General features: G+C 36.8%; 2 protein-coding genes across 5 annotated transcripts in view; one reads left to right on the top strand and one right to left on the bottom strand.

Moving 5' to 3' along the window:
• mdga2a (MAM domain containing glycosylphosphatidylinositol anchor 2a) overlaps positions 1-14,390 on the top strand; it is a 132,204-nt gene that overhangs the window by 26,135 nt on the left and 91,679 nt on the right. The window contains exon 2 of the mRNA XM_027000393.3: positions 9,931-10,070. Coding sequence (XP_026856194.2) covers positions 9,931-10,070 — 140 coding nt within the window. The remainder of the gene's footprint in view (positions 1-9,930; positions 10,071-14,390) is intronic.
• Positions 1-14,390, bottom strand: part of LOC145659419 (uncharacterized) — a 48,684-nt gene that overhangs the window by 8,269 nt on the left and 26,025 nt on the right. For 2 of the 4 annotated variants that reach the window (XR_014125630.1, XM_081721976.1), the window contains exon 2: positions 8,921-8,985. The exons of 1 other annotated variant lie outside the window; for it this stretch is intronic. The gene's annotated coding sequence lies outside the window, so the exon portion shown is untranslated. Of the gene's footprint in view, positions 1-4,870; positions 4,952-8,920; positions 8,986-14,390 lie in introns of those variants that run through there. One more of the 4 variants, XR_014125629.1, reaches the window with a different exon arrangement.

Here is a 14,390-nt window from a genome sequence, read left to right as displayed (position 1 = left end):
TGCATTGTTATTGATGCCTGTAAATATCATAGGGCAGTTCCTGATTTTTGTTAAAAAATTCACTTTGGAACTATCTAAGTCTTCCACATGATCATTACTCATATTATTGAAGAAACTGGAATTGTCTCTGCTATTTGTTGGTTGTGATGAATAATGTTGCTTTTTCCCTTTCACCTCAAATGCATTTATGTGACAGTTCTTATAAATCATATCCTAAATCTAAATCAATTTCCATGTGTACAGCATACTGCATTAAGGGATTAGTACTTTATAAGTCATTAGCAGGTTTTACAAATTTAATTACTGTCCCCTTCATGATCAGGTGTTGCGTTCAAACAGGCTTGATCTCCTTGTGTTTTCACAGGAGGTTTGATACTGATGAGGAATGAGGAATCAGTGGATTTGTTTCAGCACAGCATGGGGAAAAATGGGCCAGTTTATTTATTTATTTACCTGGAAATTTTTGAGGCGTGCATGTTGTTGCTCAATTGAGCTGCCAGTAGAGTGCTAGGATTGAGAGCAATGGAATTTGAAATGAGTTACTGAAATGTACAATGTACAAATATTCTATCTGGGGAGATGTGTAAAGCTGATATGATATAATGTCATAATTATTTGATATGACTATGTACACATACTCCTATATAGTCGCCTACATGAATAAGCCAGAAGCATAGTGCAGAGGTTGGACTGCAACTGTTTTGTATGGGTTTCTTCTGTCTTTGTTTTTGTTGTGTGTTGTTATTTGTGTCGGTGCATGATTGCTTTAATACCAGGTTAGCTGCATTTTAATTTTTTTTTTCTTTTGAAATTCACAAAATGATCTAGCTGTGTCCAGTTTTTGTTGGCTCAGCAATTTGTTGGATACTTAGAATACCTAGAAGAAATTACCTCTAGAAATTATGTAGGTACACTCACTACCCACTTTATTATACTTATCTTGCATGTGTCATTTAATTATGCATACTTATCTTGTAGGTATGTTTATTGATGTACAATTATTATTGTAGAATATTATGTAGAAACCTTTAGCACTAACCTGGAAACCTTTAGCACTAACAGCCAGAGAAATAACTACGTGTTTATGTATATTTATTTCAACAACAACAGGTCTTTTTACTTTTCCTTGTCATGAAAGGGGAAGTAAAATCAAATCTTTGGGGACATGCAGTGTATGGAGCTTCCATCTCTAGCCTTTAATATCTATTTAGTCAGTACAGTAGCATATACTTTTGTATTTTTGTAAGGCATACAATTTCAATAAATGTGACAACAAAAATGTTTTTCCATGAGGGATAATTTACAATAAAATTAAGAATACTAGAATTCTCTAGAACTCTAGCTACCACAAACAAATATTAGCAGATATCAGTTCATACTCTTTTGGGTTCATATTTTCAAAATTTGCCCTCAGGTTGCTAGTGCTGGAATTGCAGGCTAACTGTAGTTTACACAGCTTGCATACAACTTTACTGCGAGGTTCCACAATTTTGATGACTACTGGCCAAAATTCCACCAAGTATAAATTACTTTCTCTGCAGCCGAGTTATGAACTCACTGCCATTGTTACTAACCACACAGTTGTTGTTGAATTATTTGCTCATTTCAGCTTGACCTGCATTCCATTTTAAAACAGTCAAAGAGGCATTGAGTGACTCCTTTCCGTTATGCAGTATATTCAATGTGGCCAGGGCCCACATGAGAGCTTACAAGTGTCACATCTAGAGAAAGTGAATGTGATGAACTATATGAAAGATAAAGACACTACAACAAGAAAAATATTATTTGTATGTAACTATGTAGATAATATATTAAGCCCTGCTTTAAATTTCATTGAAATAAAATTAATTTGTATTCTGAGCAGGAGAAGGCAAAGATTTTTTAAAAACGGTTTACTGGACTATATTTGCTGTACATCTAAATACTGGACAATATTGTACATCTAAGAATTTTTGCTACAATGGCCTGAACAACTGACAGAGCATATGGTCTTTCTCAGCTTGAAGAGCTACATCAATAATAAAATTATCTTTACTTATAGGACTATGATCCCTAGTGACCCAGTCAGCAAGAAATGTGCACACTGTACACTACACACATGTGAACACAATAACTAGCTATTTATTGTGTAGCAGGAGCCATTGGCAGTAGACACAATCAGGCAGGGGTCAAAAAACAGGTCAGTAGATGCATTAGGTAAGCATTTCTAATGTCTGTGAAAAGGTGCAATGAGGTAAAAGCATAGAACAGTATGCAGGGAGTTGTGAAATGTTTTTATCTTTTAATGGTATTGAAATAATGGAATGGAATGGATATCATACTTAAATTGCATAAACTTGTTCAAATACTGCACCTGAGTTTATAAATGACCATATATTACTGTAGATGAAAATGAATATATATTACTGTAATAACAAAAATCAGTGCAGACATTGTGCATTGACAATGTGTTTGTATATATAAGACACTATATAATTATATAGTGGAGCAATATTACTTTTTGAAAATGTGGAAAAAGCTGCAGTGTTTAAATAGACCCAGTCCATGACTGGAAGGCTGTGGTTCAGATCCTGATTATGACAAATAGAAGAAAAGGGAAATATAGCAGTAAGAAAATATTATTGGATCCAATTACAGGAGCCTAGAAGGGAAATTGCAGAAAGTGGATTGGCCAATGGCAGCCATGTGTTGAATGACAGCCCTGTGTTGAAATTGTCATAATATGAAGCTGCTATGAGAAGGAAACTTTTGGAATTTCACTTTCAGATGCAGCATACATAGTTTCAGCTCAGTTAGTCAAAGGTCTGTAGGGATAACGCCCACCATGTTGTCAAGTATCATTTTGTACCACAGAGTTTATACTTCCATATGCCATTCATTTACATTTACATTTACAGCATTTAGCAGAGCGACTTACAAAAGTGCTTTGTCATTTACTCATAGAATACATCCTAGCCAGTACAGCAGGTTAGAGTCCAATATACCCATGATATAGAATACTGTAGAAATACTGGGATAACTGCTGATGCCTAGAAGTACAAAATACATAAGGTCTATCTTAAACAATGCTAAGTGTAATAAACAAAAAGTGGTAGAGTTTGTTAAACAACATCAGTGTAATAAACAATACCCTACAATATGTACTAATTTAGTCAGTCAATATGGGAGCATGGTCCGTTTCCATTTAAATATTCCACGAATAGATGGGTCTCTGGACCAGACAGCAAGTGGGAGTTCATTCCACCATCTTGGAGCCAGAACAGAAAATAGTCTTAATGCTTGTCTTCCATGAGACCTGAAGCATGGTATTTCAAGCCGAGCTGTACATGAGGTTCGAAGCACTCGAGGTATGGATCGGGCTTTGACCATTCAAATTCAAAGGCTTGGCTAGTTTTACATTTTTTTAATTATTTGCCAAATCACTGCTGAAAGCTAATTGGCTTTTGTCAGCCTTTTTTTTCTAGTTGTCTGGTCATCCTCAGGAACACTTACACAAGCTAAAGATTTTAAATTTGATACTTGATTGGACAAGCACTTGCTGAGAAACTCTTGCATTTATATAACACCCCCCAATGGCAGATGTGTCAAAATTGGTAAGCAACCTTAAAATAATGCAGCGTGTGTGGATAGAATTTGGTGCCAAACAAAAGTATTGCAAGAGATATTAAAAGTTCATGATTGATTTTCAAACACCGCTATTCTTGTACAATCTATGTGAGGCAATATCTGAGGAGTCTTTGAGTCTTTTTTTAAGATTTGAAAATATTTGGAGGAGGTATTTGAGGATTTTATTTTGGTTTGATCCAGCAGATTATCATGTCTTAAGGCAGGATAAGTATAGTAAGAAAAACCTGAACAGATACAAAAGAGTTTCAGCACTATATGCTTTGACCAGGAATAAACCTGGTTTCCAGTGCCTGGCCTGAAGAGTGCTTGCACTGCACATTTTCTACTGATAACATGTTAGATGCATGAGCTAATTATCCAGACGTTTATAAACTTAAGTGAGATCTGATGGAGCAAAAGAAAAAAAAGTGAAAGTGCAGTGCATAGAGTCCCCAAATTCTGTGAGTGTGCTAGTGTGCTATTTTAAAGTTATATTTTTGGAACGAAGAGGACATGTTTTCCAGTCCTTTTAGCTGTGGCATTTAAAAAGTCATTTCTGGCATTTCTGTATTATGAATCATTAACTTAAAATTAAAATGTTATAGTCAGTTTAGGCTGAAACCTGAGATGAGGGTGTTAAATTTAAGAGCACTGGTATCCTTGTGATTTTTCATATTTGCATGAAAAAAGAGGCATGAACCAAGATTTTTTTAAACCCCATTTTAGCTTGTCTTAAGGTTATATTTACTATTTCTCCCCTAATACCCTGCTTTTAACAGGAAAACATTTCTTGATGAACCATGTATCCCAGTATGATTAATATTAACCATTTGAATAATAGCATTTGAATAGCCTTGTCAACACTAATGTAAATGCCTATATTGCCCTTACAGAATTAGTGGCAGACTAATGAAAAGTAATGAGTCATTTTGCTTATTCAATTTGGCTGCTTGGCAAATGAAGGAGGAAGGAAATTCCATCAGGCATTTAGCCCAGCAGGCACAGAGAATCCCATGGTATCCAACCTAGTGCCTCTCCGGCCCTATTAGCTATTAAACTGAATGCTCTGCCAAACGACAAGCCTAAGACCTACTCTAATTGTCTCTCACTCTGTCCTTTTTGTATGAGAGAGGCTGAACCAAGCATGTGTAGGGCTAGCACCAGGATAATGCTGCAAACAGCTTGCTTTACTAACATTTACCAGAAGTCAGTGCTGATTATAGAATTATGAAAAAGGAATACAATATAGTGCAAGCACTCTTACCTCTCTACCTCCCTGAGGGAGTATACAGCACCATACATGACATGAGCAAGTGGATTGCCAGGTTATCCCAGTGGTTAATCCACATGCCAGGAGATTGCAGGCTACTAAGCTTCAGGCTACAGCAGTTGTCATGCCATGTGTATCAAAGCGATTATCAGTAGCCCAGCAGCATACTCCATCCAATCGGGGCTATTATCCTCCTCTGTCCATGTGTGATTAGAGTGATTGAGCAAAAGGGAGTTATACAATAAAAGGACAGTACAGTCCAACTGTGCCTCTAAATTAACACATTTTGTCTGTGATTCTGTCAGAACAGCATTTTTTATGCAGCTACTGTATCTTGTTTCAGGATACTATTAGGTGTATTCATTGGATATATAGTGTCATTTTACATTAACATTGATATATTCAATTAATCAATGTAACATTTGTGGGAAGTCAATAAGTGTTGATGGACATTTTCTGAATGAATATTTAATGGAAGATGGAAAATTTGTTATGTACCAGATCTTGAAAAAGAAGTAATGGATGATTGGAATGATTTGTCATTTAATTATTCACACACACACACACACACACACACACACACACACACACACACACACACACACACACACACACACACACACACATGCTCCCTATAGAGCTAAAAGTATTTGGATACCTGACCGTCACACCAAAATGAGCATGCTGGGCCCCCTAATTATTCAGTCAAAAAAGTATTTGTGAGATAATGCAGTGGATTAGAATGCCTATCGCATAATGGCGATGATAGGGTCATTGCCGTTCATCTCAAAGCTGTTGAAGTCAAGGTTTTGTCCCGGTCACTGGAATTCTTCCACACCAAACTTGGCAAACCAGGTCTCTATGAACCTCACTTTGTGCACAGGCGCACATTCAGGCTAGAACTAAAAAAGGTCTTCCCCAAACTGTTGCCACAAAGTTGGAAGTATTTAATTGTCTAAGCCAGTTCTAGCCCCAACCCTCTAAAAGCCCAGATCATTATCCCTCCTCCACCAAACTTTATTGTTGGCACTATACATTGTTGTAGGTAGTACTCTCCTGGTAGCAGCCACCAAACCCAGGTTGTTCCTTCAGATTGCCAGATAGTAAAGTATGATTCATAACTTCATAGAACATTTCCATTTCTTTAAAGTTAAGTGGCAGTGTGCTTTGCACCACTCCAGCCAACTCCTGGCACTGCACATGGTGATTTTAGGCTTAAAAATGTGTGGTCTACTGCTTTGTGTCTGGGCTATTGTTACTCCTAGATGCTTCCATTTTCATAATAATAGCACTTGCAGGGGCAGCTGACGTTGCAAAGGTAGCATCCTATGACAGTGCCATATTTCAAAATTTCACACACACACACACACACACACACACACACACACACACACACACACACACACGTGTGTGTGTGTGTGTGTGTGTGTGCATATTAATATTTGAGTGAGATTGATTGGAAATTTTCAGTATATCTATTCACTATATCTATTCTCATACAGCAAATATGTTTTCATTATTGTATTACCATATAGTATTTTCATTATTGTATTACCATATAGTATGTGTGATATATAATTTCTAACTTGAACAATTCACCAAACAGTATAAGATCTCTGCATCAGGTGCATATTTGAAAACTGAGTTTACCTCTATCACTCTAAACTTACTTTCAGAGTGTGATTTAAAAGGATTATGGGTTGCAAATTCCTCAGTTCTGTGAAGCCACATACATTTAGTCATTATATTCCTGTCATTTAACAGGAATTCTGCTCAATTAGTGTATTGACACCTGTCCGTTTATGTAATTACAAAAAGCCCTCATTGCTATCCACTGTGTTTTTACTCATCATACATTGGCCATCTGTAATCAGTGCAAATGAAGCAGAGATTCATTAAATTAGTCACTGACCATAAATCTTTGTGATGAAACAGTTAGAAAGAGATGCATATAAAACTGTTGTCTGTTTATTTTTTGGTTTTATAATGCAAGTGATCACTGTTGAAATGAAAGCATGTATAACTGGAAGAGTACATCTGAAAGTGTTCCAATTTCCTGAGCTGCTTCACACTGCAACGACAGCCTCATGGCTCAAAATCCAAATCAGCCTCCAGAGTGGACAAGGCAATCACGCACCCGCAGCTTTGATTGATCTGGGCAAGAAACCACAAATTGCGAGCCAAAAGCCATTTTCCCAGACACCAACAGTATTCCAGGAAATGAAATAGAAAGTTCAGAGTATTATTCATTCCTGAATTACTAATATAGGAGAATGTGTGCAAATACACAATGTGTGTTTTAGCTTCACAGAGATTTCACATGAAGAGCTGAGGATAACATAAAAATAGGCCTGTATACAATGGTATAACAATATTGGTCAGCATTATTTTCTGAATAGCAAAAGTTGTTGCTGTTACAATAGCAATAGTTTAAAAGTTATTGGGCAAGGAAGAATTGGTCTGAATTTTGTACCTTCTTAAATATCCATTGTTATATTTCATATCTTAGCACCTTCACCTCTGGCCTGAAATGATAATTTCAGCATAAGCTTATCTTAAACTTTCAAAGTAAATATATTACTAAATCCTCATTGCTTTTCATTTAACTGTGGGTTCTGATCTTCGTGGAATGACCTTTTCATACACCTTATAGCACAATTAAGATGACAGACTGCTAGAAGAAGTCTCATCAATGAATAATTATCCCAGGAGCACCTATGGCATGATTCTTTTGGGGCTGTAAAAAAGGTGCATGTGTCAGGAAGTTTTTACATTACAGAGCAGGACACAGAAGGGCAGGGAGAGGGGCTGTTTTTTCCAAATATAGACAATGTGAAAATAGGCCAGGGAATGGAGCTGGCATTTGGTACACGTGAAGAGAATACATAAAAATACAAAAAAAAAAAAAAAAAGCACTCTCTTTTATAATAATTCAGTGTTTTTATTATACTGGCTAAGTCACATTTAGACTTCTGATGTGTATCAGCATCAAATCTATTGGGCTGTCAAACAGATCTCATGGAACAGCTGGCCCTTTTTCTAGTGGCATTTCACCAATAGAAATCTTCCACTTGGGCATAGTGTTGTGGCCTATAGAGGGTGTAAATATATACAAACTCCAGTAGATGGCATAATTTTGGCCCCCAGTATTCACCAAAGCTGAATTAAAAAAAAAAAAAGTGAACACAAATAATGTTCTGGGCCCATCAAAGCTGAGTTAAAGAGCAACATTGCTTACAATAAAGAAATAAAAAGCAGTAAAATCGAGTTCCTGATTTAGGCCAGGCTGCTAGTAGCTCATAGTTTGTCAATCTAGAAGTTTGTCGATCTGTTGGTTAAATTTCCTTTGTCTCTTATCTTTTTGAATGGAAGATATGTTCAGTGCCAAAGGCTTGTAGTATGGATAGATTACTGTTATGGAAGTCCAGATAGTGTCTAGCTATAGGGAAGTTTACACTCCCCCTGTGCAAATGGAATATTTGTATTCTGCTAGCCTGTCTTGTAACTATCTTTTTGTTCCTGAAATGTAAAATGAACTTTGCAACTGGGACATTCCAGCCTATACATATCAAACAAAAGTTTTACATTTAATGAAATGATTAATAGTGAGCTCCTTCTGAGACATAAATGTCATGGTCTGTATTATATTTGTGCAATGGTTACAATGGTTACATTTGTTGGACCACTTGGATTTTGGACTCAACCATGTTTGTTGGGTGTTTGGTTGAAGATAACTGTGTACCAGTTTGTCTTGTAAATTATAACATCTTCTAAAACTAATTAATGGTGAATTTTCCTGTTCTTCAGTGTTTAGTTGATGACAAGCCTGACATATATGTCCTTATTCCAAACCTTCCAAGGGACTTTTCTTTCCTGTATGGTAAAGGCAGCAATGCTTTGGTGCTTTTTTGTAAATAAGTTCTCAAAGTTAAATGATCAACATTCTTTTTTTGCAGATGTATTTAATGTATTGCTCTGAATCAAGGGACATAAGATGGATTTAGAGTAATCTGTGGTCTAGGTTAGGAACAGGGGCAGACTGACCTGATTCTTTTGTGCCTGTAGATAGTACATGATTTTGCTTGTACCATGCCTTGAGGTATAGATTCCTGTAAAAACAAAACAGTTTAATATTTGTACAAAGTTCATTTACAGAGTATGAAGGTCCAAAAGATAATAATTTGGAAAGTACTAGGATAAGGGTATGTCAGATGTGATAAAGAGAATAATACTGAATTTGCCATATTTGGCATCCATTGTAGAGGTTGCAATGTAATTCTTGTCAGTGATGTTTGTATTTGCTGTCTAAATACTCAGCAGTGGCCAGGCATGTATTTTCAGATCTTTTAGATGTTCCCATTCCATTTAGTGTCAGTTTTTTTTATTTGTGTTTAGTTGGAGAACACCATCTTTGCAACTTTTGAAAGCTGTACCTGAAACAATTAACAGCATGTAATGGTACATTACTTTTATAGTTGGAAGCTTTATGCCATTTCTTCAGGGCTGGGGTGTGTGCAGTCAGGATGCAGCTTAAGAAGTCTCACCCATACATATGCTAACATGACAGAAAACCAACAGAATGTAAGTGGTAGTATGGTTTGTACAAAATCCTGTTATGGAAGTGCTGTCCAAATGCAGATCAGTGGAGCAGACAAGCTCGGCATACAGCAGCTCAGCTCATGCTCAGTGGGGAAATTTATAATGAAAGCACTTTGCTTCATCAGTTGGCTAGGCACAACTCTGTGATTTAATGTAAGACAATGCATCAGTGTGGATATTTTTGTCTGTAATATTTGGGGAGGAGCAGGCATGCAAGTCTCTGATACATTTACATACACAAAGTGGACCTCTTTTGCTGTTTCAATTGTATCTGCCAATGAGGGGAATTATTGCAGTACCTCAGAATGAATTTTATTTGTCTTGAAACATGTTTATCCAGAGCTCCATGTTTCTCTGTCTTTTTTCTTTTCAGTATGCTTGATGTCATGGACATTCTAACTGTATCTGTCTTCCTCTGACCCCCACATCCCTCTACCCTCCATCAATATGTGCAGCTCCTCCAAATGTACGCATCATCCACTCTGGCCACGCATGTAATGTGGAAGAAGAGCGGTACAGTGAGAGGGTGTATACAATCCGGGAGGGAGAGACTCTGGAGTTGGCCTGCCTGGTCTCAGGGCATCCACGTCCTCAGGTGAGCCTATTTTTAATTACCAACAAACAACGATTTGATGGAGATAACTCATGACTCTGACATGTGGCCTAATTTGAGAGATGACTATTGCAACACCACTCTGATTGCCACCTAATATTAGGGGAAGCAGGCTATAACAGAGGTTAGGAAAAGCAGACTAGAAAACAGGAGTACAAACTTATAGATATTGGCTTTCAAACACATCAATACAGACATTCAGTGAACAGCCAAGACAAAAGGAACAAGACAGGGTTTAAATGCATGAATTTAACAAGACTAGAAATTGAGGATCAGGTGTGGAAAACCAAACTAGGGAAAGAGAAAACAAAACTATGGAATGGAACAAAAACACACAAGACAAGGAAACCATGGAACATAGAAGCTAGGAGGGACTAACTGTGACAATGTGTGTGTGCGTGTGTTTGTGTGTGTGTGTGTGTGTGTGTGAGTATCCGATCCTGTGCGTGAGCATCCAATCCTGTGCGTATACTGCTAATGGTTGGCCACAAGTACCTGCTGATACCATGAGTCATGTGTAATGTGTACTGTTGCTTCTCAGTTTTTAACGACTCACCATATTGTATGAATGGTTGAGTGGTCTAAGGTGCTGGATTAAAGTTTGAGTTTTTAGAGGTTTGGGTTTGAATCCTGCCACTAAAGGATTTATTTAGGAAAGGTGTTTGTCTACTATATTATCTAGCTAGCTATTCTGTATGTTGTCAGATTATCACCTGTTTCAATAAGCATAATAAAATCATACTACAGTATTGGCAATAGTATTGGCTTAATGTTTCAAATGTCAGATATGATACTTAAAGTTCAAATGATATGTAAAAGATAATAAAATGTTGTCTTCCTAATATACTATATCAATAGTGGAATTTCACTTAAAGTGTTCATTATTGTTGAACTCCAGTGTTGTATTTGAAGTGGTGTACTCCATTGTGCCCCTGCATGTTTGTGCTTGTGAACCCCTCCCTCACTTTTCCATGTGCCTCGCAGGGGTTTATCAGTGCCATTGCCTGTATGCCTTTTTAGATAGGCAGCTCTTTGCACCTCTCATATTTGGTCTCAACGAAGCGATTGCTGTACAGTCCCATCGAGCAAGCTAAGGAAAGAGATGGCCACAAGGGAAATCTCTGAATTGCACTGAATTGCACAATTGCAGAAGCACTCTATGATTCCCCTGGGAGTCCACTGCTGATGCCATCAGAATTCAAAACTCAGATGAACGTCTTAAAAATCGGAATCAAACTATTCAATAGCTACCACTTATCACCCACTGCATGTGACTTGTGTCTACTTGATTCAGTGGATTTAGTGCATTTGACTCTAGGGTCAGATTTATTGGTTCATACATTATTGGATGTTGCCTTAGCTCCATCTTAACTGGGTCAAACCCAGAAAAAGCCATCTGCTGGGCATGCATCAAGGTGTAATAGAAATGCTGTATATTTTTTTTTATTTAGACTGTACTTATATGTATCTCTTAATGTTGTTTTAATATTTTGATACTTTATTGTTCTCAAACCTCATGAATTATGGAATCTTTTTTTTATTCATTTATAAGTTTAAATTAGTTATTTGTTGGTTAAGTAGTATTAGGAAAACAAAATTATCTTAAAGTTGTACATGGTTATATTTCACATATATAATTTGTATGTGAACAATGCATGTACCTCATCACTGAATGTAAATTTCTTTTTGTCACAGCATGGCCCCCTCCTCCCAGATGTCTCACTGTGTGTGTGCGTGTGTGTGTGTGTGTGCATGTGTGTGCACCACACCCTCCCCATGTATCACACCTATTCCTTGTTTTATGTTGTTACTGTGCATGTATATAAGGTCTTGTTTAGTCATTGATGTTTGTCAGTCTTTGACCATATGTTAGCCTGTGTGCTTCGCTGTCCTTGTTGTGCTATGTGTGTTTAATAAACGTCACTGTGTTCAGCATGGGTTTGTTTCTGCATCCTGCCAAGCTTCCCGCATTACGCCTTTATATATGGATTTTAACTGAAAGTATGGTGATAAATAATATAATAATATACTTTCAATTGGTTTAAAATAAGTAGGATGGCTGTGACAACAGCTGTTGAAGTGGGTTTTTGTGTCAATCAGTCAATTCATGATAACTTGATAGTCTCTTTCATTAAATTATTTATTTATGCCCATTAGGCTAATTTCTAACTTTCAAACCACAAGAACTATGAATATCAGATAAACTGATGAACAGTTTTATTTTGGCCTGAACATCTTTGTTCAGCACTGAGTTAATGCGCTCTATTTTTGTGGACACAACGCAAATGCAGAAATAAGTTGTCCACCAAATTTTAAAAAATGGCAATAACTGTGCGTGCACCCTACAAAATTAGTAAAATGTGTCTAGGTGACTTTAACGTCCCAATGCAGCCACAAAATTAGAGAATATGAGAATCTAATCAAATTAGATATGCTTTACATAAATGTGTCAATATGAATTTTACAAATGGACAGAATGGACAAGCAAAATGGAGAAAAGATAATCTTCAGATAAGAACCATGTTTGGTAACTGTCACAAAATTAAACCATTGGGATTGTGATGGACCCATGAGCATGTTGGAATTAAGGTGCAGTATTTTAAAATATATATTTTTAAAAAGGCAATAATATTGAATATATTGCTACATAGTTTGCCCTAAATTCAGGGCCATCAATTTGTACCTATCCATATTGCTTCCACCTTTTACAAATATAGGACATTTTTATTAGATAACCTTCTAAGGAATGATTTCTTAGGAATGTGTTACATGTAGTTACATGTTTTCATTGTATAAATATTAGGGAAGCTTTTGTACTGGACTGTTGAGGTTAAAGTAAAAGCTATTATCCCTAACTGATTTCACTTGCTGAATTCACTTCAAGAGGATGAGACAAGTTAAAGAAGGATTTTCGAGCTTTAGGTACTACAGACTGAGTATATAAAGATTGTGTATATGAGATGTTGTGGAGTTTATACAAAAAAAAAAAGAAAGAAAGAAAATTGACGTGTCTTTGAACAGAGCTGATAATAGATAGCCAGTCATGCTCGATTGTCTGGCCGAATGATAGCCAGGCAGAGGTGTTAAAATATTTGATGATAAAAATGAAAGGCAGTTGACACAAATTGCACAGCTCAAAAGACAGTGTACAGTTAACATTTCAATAGAACACTGTGCCAAATGACTTATTCATCAACTCATTGCATCTTGACATTAATGGGTTATGGCAGTCAGTGACATTACAGAGGTCTGTTTTTTCTTCAGCAGAGAAGTGGGTCAAAAATTGGAATTGCTGGACTTTGGCGCATTGGACAGAAATGGCCTGATCAGGAATCTCAGTTCCTGCTTGTTCATGATAACTGGAAGAGTGAATTCGTCCATCATACTGCATGTCACAATAATAGCCTGGGTTTTACAATAGTGTGGGATATGTTTTAACCTTAAAAAGGAGCAGCATTCAGATGAGGGTATCTCAGCATCCATACCAATCATGTGTATCCCATCCTGGTAGTAGCATATCTATCTATAATTTTTTTTATCCCAAGAGAATGTTATGTCACTGTTATGTATACCGTTATGTCATACCGAATTGTATACCCTTATATCATACTGAGCTATATCAAGGTTGTTCAGATATGGTTTAGTGACATGAATTCAGCTTAATGCAGTGGATAGATCCTTTTTCTGTGGAACATCTGTTGAATGAGATTGATGAATCAGATGTGTTTGTAGATACAACTGTTTCTCAAGTTGAGGGATAACATTTAAGCCACTGACCATTCAGTGCTTTAACTTAATTTTTATAAAAAATGAGGGTGTCACAGCAGAGGCATTTTGCGAAAAAGATAGCACTCATTGCTACACCTTCCTTGTTCAGATAGTGTGCCTGTCCTAGTAAGGATTGTTTTATTTAAGGGTTACTTAAGGGTTGATCTTTTGAGTTCATCAGATGATTTCTATGTATTTTGACAGTTTACCCAGTTCAGTTGCCTGTACTTTCTCATACCCAACATCAACACTTGTAGAGGAGTAAAACCTGCATGTGTTATCTGAGGGTGTACACTCTACATCTGTCACTGTACCCTTTCAAGTCACCAGTTTCCCAGCACTTCCATGTGAAGACACTCTTCCTATTCTCATCACACCTATCTATTATAAGGCTTTTCTTGAACTCCTTTGCAGTGTCGTGGCTCAAATTGTCTCTACCACAGAGACAAAAACAAGCACTCCTAACAAGTTGACTTAGGTGAGTGGTATCTACCTTCATGATCTCCATTAAGCCTAACTCCATTTGGTTTAGTG

Source organism: Electrophorus electricus, chromosome 10, assembly GCF_041902795.1.
Source record: "Electrophorus electricus isolate QZ-2024a chromosome 10, ASM4190279v1, whole genome shotgun sequence".
Classification (NCBI taxonomy): Eukaryota; Metazoa; Chordata; class Actinopteri; order Gymnotiformes; family Gymnotidae; genus Electrophorus; species Electrophorus electricus.
Note: the sequence above shows the minus strand (reverse complement) of the source record. Positions and strands in the feature narration are given on the sequence as shown.